Raw genomic sequence first — 24,278 nt, forward strand, 5'->3', positions numbered from 1 at the left:
TTTGAATTAACATAATGAATTTGAATTAATATATTAATTGCACCATTGCCAAAAAATATGCACAAATGCAAAAAAAAAACTTTAAAATACCATGAAGACTTATTTCTGACTGCAATCAGGTTTTCCCCCCCACCCCACCCAAATTTTAATTTTCATCATCCAAAACACACTCTTTTCCCTTAAAGAACCAAATAGTCTACCTAAAAGACACGACAGTTTCATATGAGCCAGACCACATTAGGGCATAATTTACAATGCATTGCTCAGTCCTGAATATGTGAAGTAATAGTGTCTGCTCATGTGCAGAATGCATCCCACCTTTGAGTAATAGTAATCAGCTTCTCATGTATGAAATTAAGAAGAATATCTTCCAGGTCTGAGGAAGGATGAGGAGTCCGTCGCTGTGATATCCAAATAGGCTCAGAGGCCAAACTTCATTTTAAAAATTTGCTAAGCAGCTCAGAAAAAAAGAAACGATGGCACCAGCTTTTTTCCTCCTTTCAGCATTCAAGATATTCTGAACTTGAACCAGGAGAGTGGGGGCTTCTTTGAAGCAAATCCACAAACCCTTTCTGGTGGAAATAACGTGGAATTCCACGTTCCTCTGATTTACCTGCAGCGGCAGCTTTTAATGAGTGAATGCAGGGAAATAGTAGCACCAAGGTTTTGGTATATGCTCCCTGCTGAAATCAAGGAGCTCCCATCAGTGTTGGCATTTCACCAGCTTCTGAAGTCAAAACTTAACTTTTTATTTTATCGCTTTAAGTGGGGGGTGCTTCAGATGTTACGCTTTTTAGTTGTTTTACTGTATATTTTAATTAAGGATGTCTTTATGCCTGAATGGATTTGTTTATTGTGTTAATTTAATTATGTATTGATTTTGTGGTTCCAAACCACTTAGAATACATTTTTGCATGTAAGTGGTATAATATAGTAGTCATCGTCGTATAGAGACCGTTCTCCTAAGATTCAAGTAAGGTTCCAGTCCTCATGGAAGGGCTGATTAAAACAGGGACATAGGAAGCTCCCTTATGCCCCGAGTCAGCCCTAGCTTGAAGATGCCTGGGGGTGAACCTGCGACCTTCTGCATGCAAAGCAGACGCTCTACCACTCTAGGATTCCAGTTCTGTGGTTCTGAAGAGAGGGCAGATAGAAACAGGTTCACAGGCCTTCTACTGAATCAGTCTCTTGGCCCATCTAGTGCAATATTGGCTGCACTGACTGGGGGCAGCTATCCAGGGTTTTAGGCAAGGTGATATTTCCCAGCCTTGCTTGGAGACGCCAGGATTTGAACCTGGGACATCCTTCCCAAAACAGATCAGGCTTGGTAAGTGACAGGCTTAAAAGCAATGCAGCAAATTTCATTAACTGGGCAATGATTTGAACCCAGGTCTTCTCGGTCCACTATGCCACACCTGTTCTCCTGACATGCCCATTTAAATAGATTGGCTTCTCCCCACCCACCGACCCCAAATCAATAGCATAACCAAGGTATGGACTGAATGCTGGAGGGAAGCAGGTCTGGGCCCAGGCAATTCCTGGATGGGTGACATGCTCAGAGGCCTCATGATGGAGGAAAGGCAGGGCAGAATTTTTTTTAAAAAAACCACCACCAACAACAACAACAAAGAGAGAAAATGTAACACAATTCCTGGAAGCAGGAAGGGTGGGTCGTGTATAAAATTATGCATGGAATATAAAATTTTGCATGGCTTGGCGAAAGCAGATATGGAAGTTTTTCTACCTCTCTAACACTAGAGGTTGTGGACATCCCAGGAAGCTGAATGTTTGAAGATTGAGGACTGATCAAGGAAAGGACTTCTTCATGCAGCGCATTGTTAATTTGTGGAACTCCCTCCCGCAGGAGGCAGTGATGGCTGCCAACATGGATGGGTGGCTTTGAAAGCGGATGAAACAAAGTCGTGGAGGAGAGGGAGGTCCTTGGCTACTAGCCACAAAGGCTATGCTCTGCCTCCAGGATTGGAGGCAGCAATGCGTCTGAATACCAGGTGCTGGAAACCATAGAAGGGGAGAGGGCACCTGGCTGGCCACCGTGAGAACGGGATTCTTGGCAGGATCTTCTTATGCTCACCTTCCTAAATACCCTGTGGCTGAAACACTCCCTCTGACCCGGCTGATGGCTGGGAATGCATGGAAAGCTCTCTTCTGACAGCATCATCCAGCGACCCTATAGGCACCCTATAGCACCCACAGCTGGTCCGACGTCCTTCTGAGCTTTATGGCCCCAATCCACACCTGCTGCTAAAGAGAAACTCACAGGGGTGAAACTGTGAAGCCTTTAGCTGTTTTCTCTCTCTGTGTGTGCCTCTCTCTCTCTCTCTCTCTCTCTCTCTCTCTCTCTCTCTCTCTCTAAAGACAGAACATGTCAGGCTTTGTGACCCTGTGGATCTCCTGCAATCAGTAGCAGGAGATTTCCAACCCCCCCTTCTCTCTATCCTCACACATACACGCACACACACAGAGGCTGTTCTCTCCATCCAAGCTGACTTCCCTGCATTGCAAGAAAATATAGGAAGGGGGGTGGGGAGGAGAAGAATCTATTTCTCATTTTTGTTGGAGGGGGGGAGGAAAATAAAAAAAAAACCCAGATCAGATGAGAGAGAAATTGTTTCAACTGTAGAATCAGCCTCCTTCCCTTTACCATCGCAGGTTTCGTTTTACCAGATTATTATTTTTTGCCTCCAAGTAAGCGCTGCAGCCCCCCAGTTCTCTGCAATATATATATTATACACCGATCAGAGCTGCCCCCTCCCTCAACAACTCCAAAACCTTCCAAGATCTGCGTGAGGATACTGAATGGAATATCTTTCCTTCTCTGCAACCAGCAGGCACCCCCCGTTTTTTCAAGGATTTGGGACCCATCACTGGAGACACCGCCTGGGGGGGCGAGTGTCCTTGGCCTCCTCGTCATCTCTGCAAGGTAAAGGGTGGGCTTTGGGGTTGGGGTGGGTGGGAGGAAGGCGGCGAGGGGAAGGGGGAGGGCTCCCCCTTCCCGAGGGGCGCCCATCTATGGGGAGGTGGAGCAAAGGGCGCTGCACAGGTGAGATGCACCAGATGCACCTGTCCTCTGGACTCAGCGCAGCAGTGACGGGTGGGAGGATTCTAGCTGATGCTCAAAGTTAAAACCGTGCACCTGGAAGGAATTGATGGGTAGGGATTGTTATTACTCTCTCATCAGGATTGGTGGGGGGAGGGGGATTTAGGGCCAAGGACCTAGTTTTGGGGCCCCTCCCCAGAAGCCAAAGCGGGGGTGCATTTGAAAGTCCCGTGACTGTGGCTACCTGTTCAGCCAAGGAAACTCATACCTGTTTCCACACCTCCCTGCTTTCTCCAAAACCATTACTTTCTTCAAAGGGGGTCTTGTGCCCCCAGCTGTAGCGTGGTGGTACAGTTACTCTGGCATCAAGGAAGGGGTCTGTGTGGAAGTCAAGTGGTGGGTCTTGTGTGGATTTCAGGCTGCTCAGTTTCCCTGCGAGCATAGAGAAGACAAGAGAGGCCTTCACTCCTGGCACATGAAGCCCCATACCTTAAATTCCGCTGTGATGCTCGCCAGCCCAGCCCTTAAAACGCAAGCGGGTTATCACATGAGGCCTGCTGAGTCTACCTGACCTCTTGAGCCGGCACATGGCACATCTTGAGTTCCCTTCCTGGGTTGCCAGAGTGGCACCCCCAACAAACACACACTACCCCCCTCCCTGCGCATGGTTTGATGGGCCACATGGTAGCTTGCGTGTGGACAATATGCGCGGCGCACTGTGCATGGAGGGGTGTGTGGGTGGGCATTCACCGCCCACATGTTGGGGCCGAGATGTTGGGGGGGGATAATTTGCTGCCACAATAACACACATGTAGATGAGTTTGCTCTTCGGGGTGAGGGTCTGTCTGAGATTGTCAGGTGCATTCAGTTTGCCCCCCGCCCCCCCAAAAGAACAACTTTGGGCCTTTGGCACCTATGTGACAGGTAGGGCCATAGTACCTGGTTTGCAGGCATCCCAGACATCTCTAGGTAGGGCTAGGTGGGACTCCAGTCTGGAATCCTGGGGAGCGGCTGCCAGTCAGTGTAGACAGTATTGAGCTGCGTGGTCCAATGTGCAGATACGAGACAGTCTCCTATGTAAGTGCTGTTCTGAACCCTTATACTGAGTCAGAGCGCTGCTCCATTAGCTCTTTAAATTCCTGCACTCTCAAACACTCCGGGGTTTGAGACAAGTCTCTCAACGTAAGGGCACCCCAAGAGCCTGGCTGCTGGATCAACCCCATGTGGGCCCATGGAGCCTAGCACCCTGTTCTCACAGTGGCCAACAAGATGCCTCCTTTGGGAAGCCCACAACCCGGGCTCAAGAGCAGCAGCACCCTCTCTCTGGTCTGGGATAGCTCAGTCAGTAGAGCATGCGACTCTTAATCTCAGGGTTGTGAGTTCGAGTCCCACATTGGGTAAAAGATTCCTGCATTGCAGGGGTTGGACTAGATGGCCCGCGTGGTCCCTTCCAATTCTATGATTATGACCTGCTCTGCACTTATAAGAAATCAACCTGTTAGTGTGGCAGCACCCACATTTTGGAACTGCCTGCCTGTTGACATCAGACAGGGGTTTTTCCTGCACTCCGTTTGGTGCCTGCAAAAAACATTTTTATTTAGGCAAGCCAAAAACAGCAGAAAAATGTTTTCCGGGCAAACCAGGGATGTACATTTAAAAGCATAATTCCTCCTCCCCACCCTCAACTTCACAATGCTCTGCACATCATGCACTTTCAGTCTATGTGTGTGTGTCTGTGTATCTGTTTACCAGGCCGCGCATGCTGCCTTCACACACTGCTGCCACAGATCAGCTGACAAAATGTGGCAGCCTCCATTTGTGAGGATCCATGTGCTCCGGAGGCTGCGCATGGACGGGCTGCCAGGACGGGCGTGTGCTTGTCTTGTCATCCCTGCATATGTATACCTAGCGGACAGGCTGTTCTCTGGCATGCAGGTGTGGGCCTCCCAAACTTTGGGGCTGTTCTACACACACACACACACACACACACACTGGAGCCGACTTTTGGGTCCAGGTTCTCGATGTGGAGAGACTGACTAACTCCAAAGCAGCACACCCCAGAGTCCAGAATGCAGTTCATAAACCCAGGGTGGGATCAAGTCCTTTAGAGACTCTAAACACTGGAAATATTAGGCATGCCAGTTTCTGGAAACTGCAGGAGGGGAGAGGGCTGCTTTTGTGCTCAGGCCCGGCTTGCCGATTTTCCAGAGGCGTCTTGATTGTGAGTGTGAGAACAGGATGCTGGCCTAGAGGGGTCACTGGCCTGATCCTGCAGGCAGGCTCTTATCTCCTCGTGTTTTGAGCAAAAGGCAGTCAAGCTTCTGAGTTTAAGAGGGAAAGGAGGATTAAGGGGCACACCACAGAGGTTTCTAAAAGTGTGCATGGTGTGAGAGAGATTGAGGAGGGAGAACAGACTTTTCCTCCGTCCCTCCATCCTGCTGCAACTTGGCTGGCTGCAGACTCAGGATGAAATAACTTATTCAGCAGCACACAATTGCTCTGTGGAATTTGTCATCAGGAGCTGTGGTGAGGGCCTTCAGCTTATATAGATGCATTCTGTTTATTTTCATTAACCGTTTCTGCACCAGTAACGCTTCTGTGAGTACAGTGGGTACCTCAGGTTACAGACGCTTCAGGTTACAGACTCCGCTAACACAAAAGTAGTACCTCAGGTTAAGAACTTTACCTCAGGATGAGAACAGAAATCATGCGGCGGCAGCGGGAGGCCCCATTAGCTAAAGTGGTACCTCAGGTTAAGAACAGTTTCAGGTTAAGAACGGACCTCCGGAACAAATTAAGTTCTTAACCCGAGGTTATCAGTGGCTAGAAGCTGCAGGAGGGGAGAGTTCTCTCCTGCTCGAATCCTGCTTACGGGTTTCCCAGCAGAGGCATCTGATCGGCCACTGTGAGAACAGGATACTGCACCAGGTGTGTTGCTGGCTCTTGTTACATTCTTAAGTGGGTAGACAACCCCCCCCCCCCCGCAAGTGGTTTATACAAATGTCGAAACAGTGTAGTAGTGATGGTGGCAGCAAGCGTGACAACAACAAAAGTTGCTTGGAAAGGGACCAAGGCAAATTCATAGGGGAGGATAGGCCTACCAGCCACACCTGTTTGCTTTGATTGCCGGTATCCAGAGACAGGCTGCAATCTGCCTCTGGTTCCCAGCTGCCGGGTGACAGACAACAAAGAAGGCCTCTTGCCTTTGCACCCTGTTTTACGGGCTCCCAGCAAACCTCTGACTGGTCACTATGAGCAACAGGATGCTCTGAAATATGGACCTTCTGTTTGATCCAGTGGGGCTGTTCTTAGCTTGGGCTGAGGTATCTCTTCTTTCCAGATGCTCGCCATCTTCCCACAAACTTCCAAAAATATCCCCTACCCCTGGATCTGCCCGGTGGGCCTTCCCTCTTCCCTTGAGGTACTGCTTATTCTCCTGTTGCGGTGGGAGTTTGGTGGAGTCTTGCAGAATCCCAGGTGCCCTTGGAATCTTTGAATTCCCCCTGGGCATAAGGCTTCTGCTAGGATGCCAGATACCAGCCTTGGCAGCGGAGAGTCAATGCAGACTTTAAAAGTTGGAGGGGGTGCGAGGAGCACCGAAGGTATTTCGGGAGATCTGCTGCTGGGTTGTCCAAAAAGCCCCATCGCAAAGCCAGAGTTAGCTTGGTAATCTAGCTTTTGTCAAAAGAAAAAAAGAGGTCGTTTATCCCTTGGAAAAGAGGGGGAAAGGAGGACACAGGTTTACATAAGATTTGCATGTGCTGATTTATATGCATAGATGCAAAATTAGAAAGCAAGGCTGTGATTTGAATAGGAACACAAGCCGTCTCACCGTAGTGGGGAAGGCTGTGGGCAGGTGCCTCCTCACTTTGTGGTATAGGTGCTCACTGTGGGTGGGAAAATGAAAGCCTCTGCGCCACCAACCCCCACCCTTGGCGCTTCTCCCTCCTTAAGGTTCTTTCTCTTTAAACTGGACTCAGAGCAAGTGACCCTTCAAACACAGGGCCCCTTCAAACAGAGGATGGGGGGGGCAGTCCAGTGACCTGGATTCTTTGGCAGAAGGAAATTCCATTTATGTTTGCAGACTAGAAGAAAATGTAAACATGTTCACATATATGTATATTTAGGTAAAGGAGCCTTGGACGGTTACGTCCAGTCAAACTTGACTATGGAGTGTGGTGCTCATCTCGCATCAGATATGTCTGTCAATTGATTGATTGATTGATTGATTGATCTATCACACACTTGTAACCAACATGTGCAGCATTTCAAAAGTCCCAGGGGACAGGTTTGTGCCCTGAGCAGCTTGGAGTCTAAACCAGCCTTTGCTTCCCTGTTGACCTCCAAAATGTTTTGGACTACAACTCCCATCGGCTCCTGATGGGAGTCGTAGTTCAGAACATCACAGAGGCTGCTTTATATTGTGTTGGCCCCTTGGCCCATCTAGGACACTGCCAACCACGGATTTTCTCTCTCTCACCCATCAACTGTTCTACTCATCCCAGAATTACAGATGCCACCCCGGCTTCTGACTGGGTCTTGGGATGTTTCATTTTGGCTCCCGCGATAGCGTGGCTCCAATAGGTGCCCATTTGGGGAGGCCATGCTCTCTCGCCAGTCACCTGGCTCCCATGAAAGTGTGGCCCTCAAAATCACCCATTTTGGGGAGTGTGGCCCTGAAAGGAATGTTATGATTTTCCTCTGCAACATGTTGGAGGGAATGCTCTCATAAGAAGGTAGGAAGGACCTGGAAGCTGGATCAGGCCCAAGGCCCACCTTCTTGAGTCCAAATGCCAGTGATGGGTGTAGCTAGAGACACAAACAGTTTGAGCATCAAATGTGAATTTTATTATTATTATTATTATTATTATTATTATTATTATGCCCTATACCTGCAGGTCTCATGGTGCTTACAACATAAACTCACAATATAAAAACACAAATACATTAAAAAATTTACCTTTCTGCAGCTAGTTTGTTTCAGAACATACTCACCACAACTCCTGCCCTCTATCCAGACAGATAAGAGGCATTATTGGACTTCAAGGACACTAAGGGGGGGGTGTTGGCAGGGTCAGTAAGGGGTGTGGCTGAGGAGGGGTTTGGCCTGCAAGAAGGTGTCCCAAGGGCCAGATAGAGTGGCTTGGGGGACCGCATTTGGCCTGCAATTCCCCATCTCTGACCTACAGCAAGGTCGGGGACCCTGTGGCCTTCCAGATTCCAGACTCCAGTTCCCATCATCCCTGACCATTGGCCATAGTGGCTGGGGCTGATGGGAGTTGGAGTCCAAAGGCATCCGCTGTGCCACAGATGTTCCCCACTTCTGAGCTACGGACAAGGGCAGAGAGGGGTGTGGGAAATATTTGAACTGCATGACGGGAGTAGTTAAAGGGAACTGAAAGTGAGCGGCTACCCATTCAGAAATCCCAGCCCTTAGACTCCACTGTGGAAAGGGAGATTCTTGGAACTGTAGAGTTTTATGGATTTATACAAAGCAGGTGAGAGCAGTTCATTCCAGCGGCCTCCTAAATTAACACGTCGCTGACTTGATTGCATCGGAAAGATCTGTACAAGCAGATTACATTAAGCACAGAGGCAGCAGTGATAACACCAGGAGTTTAATTAACTTCAGCCGGGCTTGTATTTTTTGAAATAAATATCAGGCATTGCCAGGTGTGGCAGAGTCAAGAGGGATGGAGCAGGGTTGCCACCTTTTCCTCTGCCGGTGCTCCTGTGCAGGTATTCCACAGGAGAAGTTTGCCCTAGAGATGCAGAGGTGTTACCAATTTTACTTCTGCCTGCCTGATAGGTGTCAATGAAATTGGGTCGCTGCCCCAAAGGAAGGAGTGTCCACTTCTTGGCTTCTTCCAAAGTTTGATGAGGAAACTTTTATTCATTTGAGATGGGGGTAGAGAATCTGTAGTCCTCGCACCTGTAAGACTACAACTCCCATCAGCCCCAAGCAGCATGGCCCATGGTCAGGGATGATGGGAGCTGTAGTCCTTCCACATCTGGAGGGGCACAGGTGCCCCCACTCCTGCTTTCATATATTTGTATCCCACTTCTGAGGAGAATTCGGCTCTCCATTTGTCGCCGAGTTGTAGTTCAGAATCTCCTCACAAAGCATCAAACATTAGTGGACAGTAGCCAGACAAAAACCTCTTTAATTATAGAAATTTAACAAATAAATAAAGGTCTTCAGCCTTTTAAATCATGCCGAAAGCATTACAATTAGTCAGCGTGTTAAAAAACCATAGTCTACCTAGCACAGATGATAAGCAGAATAAAACAGCACCGCTGTGTCAGCAGCCCACCTGAAAACCTCCCCACATCCCACCAATGTGGGGCCACCCCCAGTCAGGCTCTGTCCGATTGGGTCACTTTGCACGTGGACAGGGCCTCAAATACAAATCTGATCATAAAGCATGGGTAGGTTGGACATCCTCCAGATAATGCAGCCCCATACAATTCAGGGGAGGTGTGGGGAACCCCACACCCAGAGGCCAAATGCGGCCCTCCAGGTCTTTCTGCTTGGCCCTCGGTACTTCCTCCCCGGCGCTGCATCTCATCTTGAGCGTTCTTGCCTGGCCGACATGTGCCTATTGCTTACGTAAGACCAGTTGCAGTGTTGTTTGTTTCTTGTTCACTGCCCACTTTTCATCCAAAGTCCCAGGGCACGTTATAGCAATCAAAACACTATATTAAAAAGGGTTTTGCATAACTTATAATCACAGAAATAAGGTGGGTCCTAAAAATATACACCTCAAGTGCAAAAGGCCAAGGCCAAAATCCTCAGGAAGCTGTACAGATGCACCTCTGTGGAGAGGGAGTTCTACAGCTTAGGGGCCACCCCAGAGAAGGCCCTCTCTCCTAAGCCTCTGAGGGCAGAGGAGCGACCCTGTCTCTGCCAATCTCAGCATTGGAAAGGGTCTGTAAGGAAAGGAGAGGTCTTTCAGTTATTGAGAAGGTGTTGGGCTGGTTCCTGTCTCAGCACTCCCCATGGGGTACCAGGCTCTCGAAGACCCTCTACTCTTTAATTTTTTTTAATTATTAAATTTGTATACCACCCTTCTTCCGAAGGTCACAGGGCAGTTCACAACATAAAACTACAAAACGAGAACCCGAAATGCAAGAACACAACCAAAAGCAGACCAATAACACACACAGACACACACCCGTCCCACACCCAACTACAACTCCTCACCCACAATAATACAACAACCAGACTTAACATGAACACTGGCACCAGAGCCTGCAATAAACCCAGATGCCAACTTTGCTGCCACATACACCCGGACAACACCATAACTGGCCCCAACAACATCAAACATACCATCTCAGGACTATTTAATTGCTCATTTTCTAACATTGTGCATGCCATCAAATGCCAACAGTGCCCTTCAGCTCCCTATATTGGACAAACAGGCCAAACCCTACGCCAAAGGATAAATGGACATAAATCTGATATCAGGAATCACAAGACAGAGAAACCAGTAGGAGAACACTTCAGTCTCCCAAGACATTCTATACAAGATCCCAAAGTAGCTGTCATATTACAAAAGAATTTCAGAAATAGACTGGAAAGAGAAGTTGCTGAATTGCAACTTATTACCAAACTTAAAACCAGGGAGAGACCTGGTCTGAATCGAGACATTGGATTCTTATCTCATTATACATGATAAAGCTATTTTTAGCCATCTCACCCATTGCTTTTTCCTGTTAGACCAATTGCAGTCATTAACAGTCGTCAACAGCCAATCATCCATCTCCCACCACCCTTCTGAATAATATCCCTCCCCACCCTCTCACTATATGTAAGGGTCTGGTGACTTCTGTTTCAGTGTATCTGAAGAAGTGTGCATGCACACAAAAGTTCATACCAATAACAGACTTAGTTGGTCTCTAAGGTGCTACTGGAAGGAATTTTTTTATTTTGTTTCAGACTACGGCAGACCAACCCGTCCCTGTAACCCGTCCCACAAACACATTTAAAAGGACATAATAGAGTGTCTGTTTTTCTGTTCTGGTTGAAATGCATTTTATTTGTTCAAGGTATTTTCAGCTGCTTTTAAGAGCAGAACGCCCTCAGAAAGTGACACGCAAGGGAGGGGAAGATGGAGTACGAGAGGGAAAATAGCCCCAGCAGAACAGAAGCAGAAGCTGCTCTGGGAGATGGGAGCTATTTGTGGCTCATGTGAGATGGGGGTTTGTCTGTGATGCGGGTGAGGCTGTGGGTTGGCTGCCATGCCTGCTTTTCAGGGATGCCTTCCACGTGTATCCAGTCCCCGCCCCCAAGAGGTTGCCCTGGAGCTCCTGTTGGGACCCAGAAAGCTTAGCCAGCCCTGCATTTGTTGTGGCTGCATAGAGGAAGGTCTTCTAACAGGGCCAGCCCTCCCATGAGGCAAAGCAAAACAGTTGCCTCAGGCCAGTGGCGTAGCGTGGGGGGTGCCAGGGGTGCCGGCCGCACCGGGCGCAACATTTGGGGGCACGCGTTTGGCCGGCCCCCCTCGAGGAAGCGGGAACCTCTCCAAGGCGGGAGAAACCTCCTCCCGCCGCCAGCCTTCGGAAGGCTGCTCCGAAGCCTGGCGGTGGGGCGGAGAGACCTTCTCCCCGCGCCAGCCTTCGGATGGCTGTCCTGAAGACTTGTGGTGGGAGCAGTGGCGTAGCGTGGGGGGTGCAGGGGGGGCTGCCGCACCTGGCGCAACATCTGGGGGGGCGCGGAAGAGACTCAAGTGCTAAAATCCACGGGTTAGGGGGCGCAAATTACTTGCCTTGCCCCGGGTGCTGAGAACCCACACTACGCCACTGCCTCAGGCGGCAGATTCTGAGGGGCGGTGACTAGACGGAGCAAGGTTATGGCTGGCCTGAGCCTTTCCTTCTAGTGGAAGATGTTGAAGTGAGATCCCACTGCTACTCTGGCCAGCATGGCAGCAAAATGTCTAAGACCTGCCTAAATGTTGGAGCAGAAGGGGCAAAGTCCATTGGAAGGTTGTTTAGGGGCCATCACTGATAAGGCCCTGCATTTTGTGTGTGCCAACCCAAATGATTATACAGTGGCCATTCAAGAAGAGTCCCGGGGGAGGGGGAGAGTTGCAGTGTAGTGGTTAGAGGATCTGCTTTGCATGCAGAAGATCCCAGGTTCAATTCCCAGCTTATCCAGGAAGGGATGAAAACAACCCCTGTCTGGGATCTTGGAGATCTTCTGTCAGTCACTGCAGAAAATACTGAACTAGATGGAGCAACGGTCCGATTCAGTATTAGTCTGCCATAGGTCCAGGATTTCCTGGACATTACCAGGATTTCAAAGTCGGAAGTGACGTCTGGGGGGAAGGTGGATTTCTGGAAGGTGGCAGTTTGTCCTGAATCTTCAGCAAGTAAATCAAAAAATTGCGTTTTTGTGGTTCAACAGCTTTCGGGGTGTCCTTGTATTTACCGTATTTTTCGCCCCATAAGACGCACCTAGATTTTTTTTGGGGGGGGGGAAATAAAGGAAAAAAAATTGCCTGCAAGCCTCGCGCGCCCGGCAGGAGGTCCCACCGGGTGCGCGAGGCTTGGGGCGGCAGCGGACTGCTTGCGCGCACCTAGAAGCTTGGGGCGTGCAGAGCTCAGCGCGGCCCAAGCTTCTAGGTGCGCGCAAGCAGTCCGCAAGCCTTGGGAGAGCCGCGGAGCTCTCCCAGGGCTAGCGGATCGCTGCGCTACACCAGGAGCTTGGGGCGTGCTGAGCTCAGCGCGCCCCAAGCTTCTAGGTGCGCGCAAGCAGTCCGTTGCCGCCCCAAGCCTCGCGCACCCGGCAGGAGGTCCCACCTCCTGCCGGGTGCGCGAGGCTTGCAGACACTCGCCCGAAGCAGGGGGAGCCCTCCCGAGGGCTCCCCGTGCTTCGGGCGACAGGCTGCCGCCCCAAGCCTCGCGCACCCGGTGGGACCTCCTGCCGGGTGCGCGAGGCTTGCAGACACTCGCCCGAAGCAGGGGGAGCCCTCCCGAGGGCTCCCCGTGCTTCGGGCGACAGACTGCCGCCCCAAGCCTCACGCACCCGGTGGGACCTCCTGCCGGGCGCGCGAGGCTTGCAGGCATTCGCCCCATAAGACGCACCCCGATTTCCCCTTCATTTTTGGAGGGGGAAAAGTGCGTCTTATGGGGCGAAAAATACGGTACTTTTTGAAATATGACAAGCCTAATAAGTCACCTTTCTGTGTTCCTAGATCTCAGCATGTGAGCAGGATTATGTGGGTATATATATCTCAGCAGTGCTTTTTTCTGGGGGGACGCAGGGGTATGCATACCTCTAAACATTTTGTGAATCTACGTTTGGCCTCACCGAGGGGCAGTATTTCAATATGAGTAGGAAAATGAGAGTACCCCTAAATATTTTTTTAGGGGGGGGGGAAAGCACTGTCTGTCAGTCACTTTATCCTGCCCAGGGCAGCCTAAAGGGGCTTACAACCAACTGAATGGACAGTAAACTTCACACAGATACATTAAACCAAGAGGAAAGATAAAAACATCCCATCCACTTCTAAAAGGAAATTAAATGAGGATGGGGAGAAGAACCCTGTACGCCATCTTGAGCTCCTTGGGGGAAAAGGTGGGATATAGAACCTCCATGTGTAGGGGCAGTATACCTCCCATTGTCCTGTATCTAAAGGCACACAGTGAGGGAGAGATAGAGAGCTAGCGCTGGACCTGGCAGACTCCTGGTCTGGCCCTGCGTGCCCTTGTCTCCTGTTCCTCCGCCTGATGTGGTTTCTCCTGGTCTTCCAGTGACGGGCCAAGCCGGAGAGGACATGGTTGCTGACTGTGGCTGACATCGCAGCTGCCGGAATATGCAGCCCGGGGGCCTTCCTGGCAGCGCAAAGGCAGCGGACTGCGCTGAGGAGCCGATCGCCACGTCGCGCAGGAGGAGGGCCACCGCGGCCGGGAGGCATGGTGACAACGTTCAAGGTGGCAGTGCTGGGAGCTCAAGGGGTCGGGAAGAGCGCCATTGTCCGCCAGTTCCTCTACAACGAGTTCAGCGAGGTCTGTGTCCCCACCAAGACCCGACGCGTCTACCTGCCCGCTGTGGTCATGAACGGCCACGTCCACGACCTGCAGATCATGGACTTTCCCCCAATCACGGCGTTCCCAGTAAACACCTTACAGGTAGGTCTCCCTCGCCTGCTCAGGCCTGCAGAGGACGGCTCTGCCTGGAGGGGGCAGCAGCGGACGGCCCATTGTCTGCCATCACCATCTCCTGTGGGAGCCAGACCAGATCCATAGTTTCCCATCTCTCTTCACAGGGGACTCTGGAAATTGTAGCTCTGGAATAATAATAATAATAATAATAATAATAATAATAATAATAATAATAATTTATTATTTATACCCCACCCATCTGGCTGGGCTTCCCCAGCCACTCCGGGTGGCTTCCAAAAATATATATTAAAATACTGTAAAATATCAAACATTAAAAGCTTCCCTAAACAGGGCTGCCTTCAGATGTCTTCTAAAAGTCTGGTAGTTGTTGTTCTCTTTGACATCTGGTGGCAGGGCGTTCCACAGGGAGGGCGCCACTACCAAGAAGGACCTCTGCCTGGTTCCCTGTAACTTGGCTTCTCGCAGTGAGGGAACCGCCAGAAGGCCCTCGGTGCTGGACCTCAGCGTCCAGGTAGAACGATGGGGGTGGAGACGCTCCTTCAGACTGAGGCCTTTTAGGGCTTTAAAGGTCGGCACCAGCACTTTGAATTGTGCTCGGAAACGTACTGGGAGCCAATGTAGGTCTTTCAAGACCGATGGTATATGGTCTCGGCAGCCGCTCCCAGTCACCAGTCTAGCTGCCGCATTCTGGATTAGCTGTAGTTTCTGGGTCACCTTCAAAGGTAGCCCCACGTAGAGCCCCACGAAGAGGAACAGGCTTCCAAACAAGCCTCAACAACTTTGAACCATTCTTTTCAATGTCCAAATGTGTTTTCATGCACACAGAGAAACAGCTATGCCAAGCACAAGGTTAATTCTGAATCCTTCTCCTGGACATGCTAGCTTTCTACATGCAAGGAGTGATACGAATCTCCACTTGCCCACAGCGTGTCTGTTCCTGGCCACATGCACAGCGTACATTTAGAGAACTAGGATGCCAGTTTAAACAGTTGTGGCTTCCCCCAAAGAATCATGGGAGCTGTAGTTTCTTAAGGGTGCTGAGAGTTGTTAGGAGGCCCCGATCCCCCTTTACATAGCTACTATTTCCCTGAGTTCCTTGAGAAGAGGGATTCATTGTTAAACCACTCTATATTAGGGGTAAGTACTCATAGAAATCCCATTATTAATAATAGTACCAGGCCTGGTCCACTGATGAGGCAAGATAAGATGCTCACCTGAACTGGCAGAAGCCAAGATGCAACACCCGCCTCGCCTCTGCCACCTGGCCCGCCAACTCTGCCACCAGCATTGGTTTCTAGCAAGATCTCACCGAAACCTTGTGAGATCTCACGGAGCACATGACATCCCATAAGACTTCAGCAAGAGCTCACAAAATCTCACCAGAAGTCGGTGTTGCTGCCGGTGCTTTGTGGGCACGCAGCGCAGGTAAAAGAGGTGTGAGGCAGGTGGTGAGGTGCAGGGGCACAGCATGGGGTGGGGGCAGGAAGGCCATTGCCCCTGGTGCAGGATTTTGAGGGGGCACAAACCAGGCGCCCCTATGTGGGGATCCCCGTCCTGCCCTGCCCTGCCTGCCGCTGGGGGTCCCTGGGTTCTTGAGCCCAGCCGGCCTTCCTGCTGTGGCCCAAGCCGCCCTCACACCTGGCCAGTATTAGGGGGCCAGTATTAGGGGGATGCACCTGCCAAGGGTCATGTCAGCCGGCTGGGCTCCCCCCTTCACTTGCAGGCCCCAGGAACCCTCCATGCCCCACTCTTGCGGGTAGGGAGTGCCTTGTTTTGATTTCCTGTAAGCATCTCTGGCAGCCTTTTGGCCTGAAAAAAGGGCCACAAATGCTCTAAATATAGAAATAATAGATAAATAGACAAGGCATGGCTGACTGGTAAGAACCCTGATCAGGAACACACCCACCCGACTCAACCTTTGGTTGTCGGTCCCCCATATAATAAGGTAATGACGCGGGCGGCGCTGTGGGTTAAACCACAGAGCCTAGGACTTGCCGATCAGAAGGTCGGCGGTTCGAATCCCCACGATGGGGTGAGCTCCCGTTGTTCGGTCCCTGCTCCTGCCAACCTAGCAGTTTGAAAGCAAGTCAAAGTGCAAGTAGATAAATAGGTACTGCTCCGGTGGGAAGGTAAACAGCATTTCCGTGCGCTGCTCTGGTTCGCCAGAAGCGGCTTAGTCATGCTGGCCACATGACCCGGAAGCTGTACACCGGCTCCCTCGGCCAATAAAGCGAGAATGAGCACCGCAACCCCAGAGTCGGCCGTGACTGGACCTAACAGTCAGGGGTCCCTTTACCTTTACCTTTATGTTGTCAATTGCCAAAGATCTGGTGCACTGCCCTTTTATTCATGCCCATTTTCAGAGCAGGATTAATTCTTTCCCTACAGCTTCAGCCTGAGAACATAACTTCAAAAGCCTCGCCTTTACCTTCCCTTTCTTAAAATGATGGTCCCTCATTTATAGAGTCACAATGGAGAGAGAGAAGAATCTAAGAAATCTCTGGGTAGCCTTTCTAAGGCTTGACACCCACAGTCTCCAATTTCCTAGCAGGGGTTTGGAAGACTCATTGCCTACCTATTTATTAAAAACAGGAAGTCTTAGCTTGCCTTCGTGCTTCTCAGTGACACCTGCGTGGAGCTGGAAACTGGACCAGGTAGATCAGTCGGAGGTTTTTGTTGATCTTGATGGCTAGGAATGAAACCTCCATGTTCAGAGGCAGTCTACCACCCATGGGTAAACTGTGGGAGAGGACGATTGTCTTCAAGCCTTGTGGGAGGAGGCACCAAATGGGCCACTATCTAGAAAGTCTGATGATGATGATTTTCTTCTCATTATCTTCTTATTATTTGAAAGCCTCATGCCGGGGGCCAAATGTGGCCCTCGGAACTCCCTCTCAGGCCACGCCCCTCCCTGCCCCCTCTTCATACCCCACATGCTTTTGTCAGGCTGGGATGGGTCCTTGAACTCTGACAAAGCCTCTTGCTTGCTTGCCTGGGTGGATGGATGATAGAGAAGGGTGTGCACTAAAGGGGAAAGAAATGCTCCACCCACTTTTGCCTCTGGCCCTGCAGGTGCTGTCTGGGGCCGATGGGACTTGCAGTCCAACCACATCTGCAGGGGCCCAGTTTGGCCAAGGCTGTTTTGCAGCAATATACAGTGGTACCTCGGTTTTTGAATGTCTCCATTGGTGAACAATTCAGTTTTCAAACGCCATAACCCCGGAAGTAAATGCTTTGGTTTTCAAACTTGCCTCGGAAGTCCAACATGCCACATGGCTTCTGTATTGAGTTTTTCGTATTGATGCTTCCGTACTGAGTTTTTGGTTTTCAAACGTTTCGGAACTCGGATGGTCTTCCAGAACAGATTACATTCGAAAACTGAGGTACAACTGTACAGTGGTACCTCAGTTCACAAACTTAATCCATTCCAGAAGCCTGTTCTTAAACCAAATCCGTTCTTAAACTGAGGTGCGTTTTCCCCTCATGGGACCTCCCGCCGCTGGTTGGTGCCCTTCCACTGTTCGGCTTCCATTCGTAGACCAAGTTAAAGTTTGCTAACCAGAACACTTACTTCTGGTTTTGTGGAGTTCATAAACCGAATAGTTTGTTAACAGGGCTGTTCGTAAACCGAGGTACCGCTGTACATGTTAAGCTATAATTTGCAGTTCACAACAAAAACTGTAAGCTGGCATTGAACGGTTCAGCTGAATCTCCAGGTGGCTGCAAGGAACCTGCCACTGTAGAGGCAGCGTCTCTCACCCCAGGCAGTGGCGTAGCGTGGGTGGCCGGTGCCCGGGGCGGGGCAAGTGTTGTGCTGCCCTGGTGAACTGATCAGTCCCTTTGCTGGCCAGAATCTAATGAAGGGTTGTATCTCCTTGCAAACTAACCCCACCCTGGGAGCCCGTATAAAGAAGCTGTGTCAACTCGCCCTCCTGTCCTTGCCTCAAGGTGCTCTGGACAATGCAAATGGCTCCAGCAATGCTTTCCCACCTTTCTCTTCCTCCCTTCTTCCTCGGTGGGCACTGGCGCCGCCCTCCCCCTCCCCATCCTCCCTCTCAGCTGACCCAGGGGCGGCCATGTTTGGGCCTCTTTTCGATGGCGACAAGGAGAAGGAGGTGCTGCCCCCGCCTGGCTTGAGCATGGCTTGCCTCCCCGTGGCTCTGGCCTTGATGAGGGAGCCTGTCAGGGGGGCACATAGTTGCTCCTCCCTGAGAAATTTGCACCCAGGGCCACAACCCATGCTATGCCAATGACCCCCCAGCCAGCTTCCGGGATGCAGGGTGACGTCTCTCGTTCTCCTCTCCTGCGTCTTCCTGGGGGGTGTGTGTGTGCGGAGGAGCAGGTGACGAGGAAGATTTGCGTGCGGGAAGAAGGAAAGGTCAACAAATGAGGCAATCGGAAATAGCACAGGATAAATGATCAACAGAGGCATATGGCGGGGACAAACTGGATTGGGCCCATGCCTTGGAATGCAAATGGGGTGGGTGGGTGTGATGCAGGAGCAGATGGAGGCTTGTAAGGGGGGGGGGAGGAGAAGCTTTGCTGGAGATGGTGACATTGTTGGGCAGGACCCATAAGGAGGCAGCCTGTCAGAGAGGAGGGGAAGGAATCTTGTTTTCTTCCACATTGAGAAAGGGGGAAAGGGGGGAATTTGCATCCATCACTCCACCCACTTTCATCCCTGGCCCTGCCCACCACTGACATGTGGCCCCCGGGAGTTCAAGCACAAAGGAATGCAGCCCTCTGGCTGGAAAGCACTTGGTGTTGACCTTTAAAGCCCTAAATGGCCTCGGTCCAGTATATCTGAAGGAGCGTCTCCACCCCCATCATTCTGCCCAGACACTGAGGTCCAGCGGCGAGGGCCTTCTGGTGGTTCGCTCGCTACGAGAAGCCAATTTACAGGAAACCAGGCAGAGGGCCTTCTCGGTAGTGGCACCCGCCCTGTGGAACGCCCTCCCACCAGATGTCAAAGAGAAAAACAACTACCAGACTTTTAGAAGACATCTGAAGGCAGTGCTGTTTAGGGAAGCTTTTAATGTTTAATAGGTTATTGTATTTTAGTGTTTTGCTGGAAGCCGCCCAGAGTGGGCCTTCCAAGCCTCTCTGTCCGGCCCTCAGAACTCTCTCCAGGCCACACCCCTCTCCTTAGACCACAGCCCTCACCAGCCCTGCTTCGGACCCGAGTGTCTTTGCCTGACTAAAATATGCCCTTGAACTCAAATAATGCATTTTCCTTGCTTGAATGGAGGGCAGGCATTTACAGTGGTACCTCTGGATGCGAACAGGATCCGTTCCGGAGCCCCGTTCGCATCCTGAAGCGAATGCAACCCATGTCTGCGTGGGTCGTGATTCGCTGCTTCTGCGCATGTGCATGACGTCATTTTGAGCATCTGCGCATGCGTGAGCGGCAAAACCCAGAAGTAGCGTGTTCTGTTACTTCTGGGTCGCTGCGGAGTGCAACCCGAAAATGCTCAACCCGAAGCATATTTAACCTGAGGTATGACTGTATTTGAATAAAAAGCAGCATAGAAATAGAATCAATCAGTCAGTCAGTCAGTCAGAGAAGCGTGTGTGTCTAGAAGCTAGAGTTAAAGGTAAAATTTGCATTCCTTGCTCCACCTCGTTTCTGCCTTTAGCCCCACCCAGCATTGGGAGGTTGCTCAGAAGGCAATGTAGCTTTTGGGCTGAAAATAGATAGATAGATGATAGAATTGTAGAGTTGGGAGGTACTCCGGGGGTCATCTAGCCCAACGCCCTGCAGGACTTCTTCTTTTTTTTTGGGGGGGGGGGTCATCACAAGAAGTTGAAGCAGCAGTGGACCTGCATTTTAGATTGTTGGGATGGGGTTGCTGTGACTATCTCAGCCTACTTTGACAGCAGCAATGAAGCTCGTCTCTCCAGCTAAAAGCAAACAAAGGCTGATGCTTTCCCATGAACTACTCGTGGACGCAGCAGACACAGGCTAATGGCTGGTGCCTCCGTACAACAGATCATCTCCCGGAAATAAATGGAATTCATGCTGTCAGGGGCTCAGGGACAGAGGCACAGGGGAGAGAGGAGATGGAGAGGGAAGGGGAAGGATCTGAGGGCAGCATAGGGGAGTATGACAGTGACCCGAGAGATTCCATGAGCTTCTCCAGCGAATCAGAAGATTCCTAGAAGGAGGCGCCAATGGTCAGGGCGAGGGGGGTCCCAGGGGGGACACACCAGAGACAGGGGGCCAGCGGGGACTCCCAAAGCAGCAGCTGGAGATCAGGACCAGCTTCCCCACCAGAGCAGAGTGGGGAGGAAGAGTCCCAGGTGTCAGGTCCAGCTAGCCACCCCGAAGGGGGAAGCAGTGACAGGAGCAGTGAAACGGTCAGAAGGAAGGTTACCGGCTGGGCGCGCGCGCCAAGTTCAAATGTACAGGCGCGCGGGACAGCAGAAAGCCCAGATCGGGAACCAGGTCCTAAAGCCCGCCGGAGGCAGGGGGAGGACTCAGGGGATTCAGCGTCAGAAGAGTCTAGGAAGGGCGAGACCCCAGCTGACAGGCGGACCCAGAGGAGGAAAGAGCAGAGGAAGAGGTGGAGCAAGGCTAGGGTCTTAAACTGGTGTATTGGGGGAGGAGACTCAGACGGAGCTTCGGCGGTCTAGAGTCTCAGACGTAGAGCTGCACGCTGCTGATGTGAAAGGGAAACTGAACTTCAATAAAGACTTTTGTATATAACAACGGACTGGCGTTGGTCCTTTGTGAGCTGGGACCTCGGGCAGCTCTGACACATGCTTTTTGGAAAGAGCCTGCAAGGAGCGCGGGTTGGCTCCAGGGCATCTTTTTTCATTGATGGCACAGATGTACTATACGTGCATGTACAGTAAGCCCACATTTAGCTTTATGCACATGGCAAAAAAATGCAAACATAAATAGAAATGGGGTGAAGTTCCAGGAAAAACAACTTTGGCAATCCCATCCACCATTGCACTCAATGGGTATTGACTATACACGATTTCAGCTTCAGGCATGATCCCCGGAACATGACCCCCACGTAAGTTGCAAGCTTGCTGTAATTGTTTCCATTCCCATTTTCCTTTAAAATATATGGGGAAATATGTGGCTCAGTGATAGAGAATCTGCTTGGCATGCAGAATGTCCCAGGTTTTCACTACCAGAAAGAGCATCACGGGCTGCGACTAGAGGCTCTGAGAGTGCAGTGATTCTGCCTTTGGGCTTGCTGTAAGACGCTAGCAAGTCCTCCCATAGCGATAGGCGTTTTTGACACCATGATGAGTTCCAGCACCTCACACTGCCATTGCCTGAGCTTCTCGGATGTCACAGGTGGGTCAGAGTGGTGGCCTAGGGTGAGCTGGAAGAAGCAGGATCTGCAAGCCCCAGGTGTAGCCCTAACATCCCGTTGGGCTGGACTTTCACAATTTCATTCGCTGGGCTTTTGGTGCCAAGGGCAGAGAGAGGGAGCAGAGTGGTATCACATGGAATCCAGGCTGTTCTGCTGTTTCCCAAATGTTCTTTCTGCAAAGGGAAAATGAAATGGATGCTTATAAAACTGGAACAGCGTGACTCTGCGACGGAGGGATTGGGGGCTTTCTAGAGTTGGCACAGTTGGCCACTGAGGGAAGGCCTCAAAGAGCGAAAGCAGCTGTGGAGTCAGGAGAGAGCTATCCAGCCTGTGGCTCCGATACTTTGGCCACCTCATGAGAAGAGAAGACCCCTGGAAAAGACCCTGATGCTGGGAAAGATGGGGGGCACAAGGAGAAGGGACGACAGAGGACGAGATGGTTGGACAGTGTTCTTGATGCTACCAGCATGAGTCTGACCAAACTGCGGGAGGTAGTGGAGGACAGAAGTGCCTGGCGTGCTCTGGTCCATGGGGTCACGAAGAGTCGGACACGACTAAACGACTAAACAACAACAACATCCAGCCTGTGACTCAGTGACTCCAGCAAAGGAGAGTCCACCACATCTGAAGGCAGTCTCTTCCACCCTCAAACAGCTCTGACCCTTCCAAACTGGGATGCTTCTCCTGACAAGAACATATGGAGAGTCTGGCTGCTGGATCAGGACAAAAAAGGGGCCCATCTATCTGGTCCAGCGCCCTGGAGCATAGCATCATTCCAGGGCATTGTTGGAGGTGGTGGGAACAAAAAAATGGCTGCCATTCTCCAAATTGTGGCTGTAGAATATTTAAAGAACATCCCACAAAGGTGCTTTCATTTCGTGGGCGGCAGGAGGTGGTTGAGCATTTCCCCCAGAACGAAGTACTTTAAGACAGTTCAATTCCCCTCACGTTCTGGCATCCACCACCCACCTCAGGAGGCTGCACCCACTTCAGAGGCCTTCCCTTGCGGCCTCCCCCCTCCCACCACAGGTTTCTTACTACAGTGGTACCTTGGTTCTCAAACACTGCAAACCTGGAAGTAAGTGTTGCGGTTTGTGAACTTTGTTTGGCAGCAGAATGTGCTCCGTTTTGAGTGTTTCGCTTCCAATTTGAGTGCCACACTTCCATTTTGAGTGCTACGCTGAGGTCTATCTGGTTTTGCTATTTATTTTGCGTTTTTGTGGCTCATTTGTTTTTGTTTTTGTGACCGTGTGGAACCCAGTTCAGCTACTGATTGATTGATTGTTTGACTGCAGTACAGTGGTACCTCAGTTTATGAACTTAATCCGTTCCTGAAGTCTGCTCTTAAACCAAATCCGTTCTTAAACCGAGGTGCGTTTTTCCTAATGAGGCCTCCTGCCACCAGTGGCCTTCCACTGTTTGGCTTACGTTCGTAGACCCAAGGTAAAGTTTGCAAACTAGAACACTACTTCCGGTTTTGTGGAGTTCATAAACTGAATACAGTGGTACCTCTGGTTGCGAACGGGATCCGTTCTGGAGCCCCATTCACAACATGAGCAAAATGCAACCAACGTCTGCGCGTCTGTGCGTGCGCGGGTCGCGATTCGCCACTTCTGCGCATGCGCGAGTGGTGAAACCCGGAAGTAACCCTTTCCAGTACTTCCAGGTCGCCGCGGGATGCAACCTGAAAACGCGCAACCTGATGCAAATGTAACAAGAGGTATGACTATAGTTTGTAAACAGGACTGTTCGTAAACCACTGTACATTGTTTCTTGCTTTCGTTTTATGGATCAATGGTCTCCTTAGATAGTGAAATTCATGTTAAATTGCTGTTTTAGGGGTTGTTTTTAAAAGTCTGGAATGGATTAATCCATTCTGCATTACTTTCTATGGGAAAGCGCGCCTTAGTTTTGGAACAGATTCCGGAACAGAACCAAGGTACCAGTGTACTTAAAGAGAAATTGGAGAGCTGGGCTGTTCCTGAGCTGGGCATTGCTTCCACAATTGAGCTGAAGACTGAGAATGAACCCTTCCTCCTTGGATTAAGCTTGGGGGGGGGAACTGCTGGTGGTGTTGCGGTCACCCCCATGGCTCTCTGTGTGTTGTACATTCCCTGATCCATCCCTCTCTCCCTCTCTGTCTTGCAGGAGTGGGCGGACGTGTGCTGCAGAGGCCTCCGGAGCGTTCATGCCTACATCTTGGTCTATGACATCTGTTGTTTTGACAGCTTTGAGTATGTCAAGACCATTAGGCAGCAGATCCTGGAAACAAGGTAAAAATATGCCTCTGCTCAACCTCACCTGGGATCTGACTGGAAAAAAGGGGTGGTGGCCGCCAGATGTTAATTCAGGGAGACTCAAAATGATGGGTTGTCCCAGTGTGTGGCAGCTGTGAGAAAGGCGCATTTCAGTCCTAGGGAATCATTGAAAATAAAACTGCCAATATTGTAAATGCCATTCTGCAAATCCTATGGTTGCAGCCACATTTGGAATATCCCATACTCAAGGGGAGGAGAAACTGGGGATATCCAATGAGTTGCAAAATCCTGGGAGCCTAGACCAGCATCCGTCTTCCCTCCGGCCAATCCCTTCTACAGAGTGATTTCCTGCCCCAGGTTTCTCCCCGAGAACAGGGCAAATTCCTGGCTTTATAAACTCTGGTCTTAGAGTTCCCATGGCATGGAACCCAAGTGATCTAGGCACTTGGAGTTTCTCAAATCCTGAGAATGGCAAACACAGTCGTATATGCAGCTATACGC

At 50.7% G+C, this 24,278-nt stretch overlaps 1 protein-coding gene across 1 annotated transcript in view; it reads left to right on the top strand.

Moving 5' to 3' along the window:
* Positions 1-2,432: 2,432 nt before the first annotated feature.
* RASL10B (RAS like family 10 member B) overlaps positions 2,433-24,278 on the top strand; it is a 28,905-nt gene continuing 7,059 nt past the window's right edge. Inside the window, exons 1-3 of the mRNA XM_082201589.1 lie at positions 2,433-2,941; positions 13,817-14,194; positions 23,668-23,792. Coding sequence (XP_082057715.1) covers positions 13,979-14,194; positions 23,668-23,792 — 341 coding nt within the window. The 5' untranslated portion in view covers positions 2,433-2,941; positions 13,817-13,978. The remainder of the gene's footprint in view (positions 2,942-13,816; positions 14,195-23,667; positions 23,793-24,278) is intronic.

This window comes from Podarcis vaucheri (genome assembly GCF_965113315.1).
Source record: "Podarcis vaucheri genome assembly, chromosome: 15".
Classification (NCBI taxonomy): Eukaryota; Metazoa; Chordata; class Lepidosauria; order Squamata; family Lacertidae; genus Podarcis; species Podarcis vaucheri.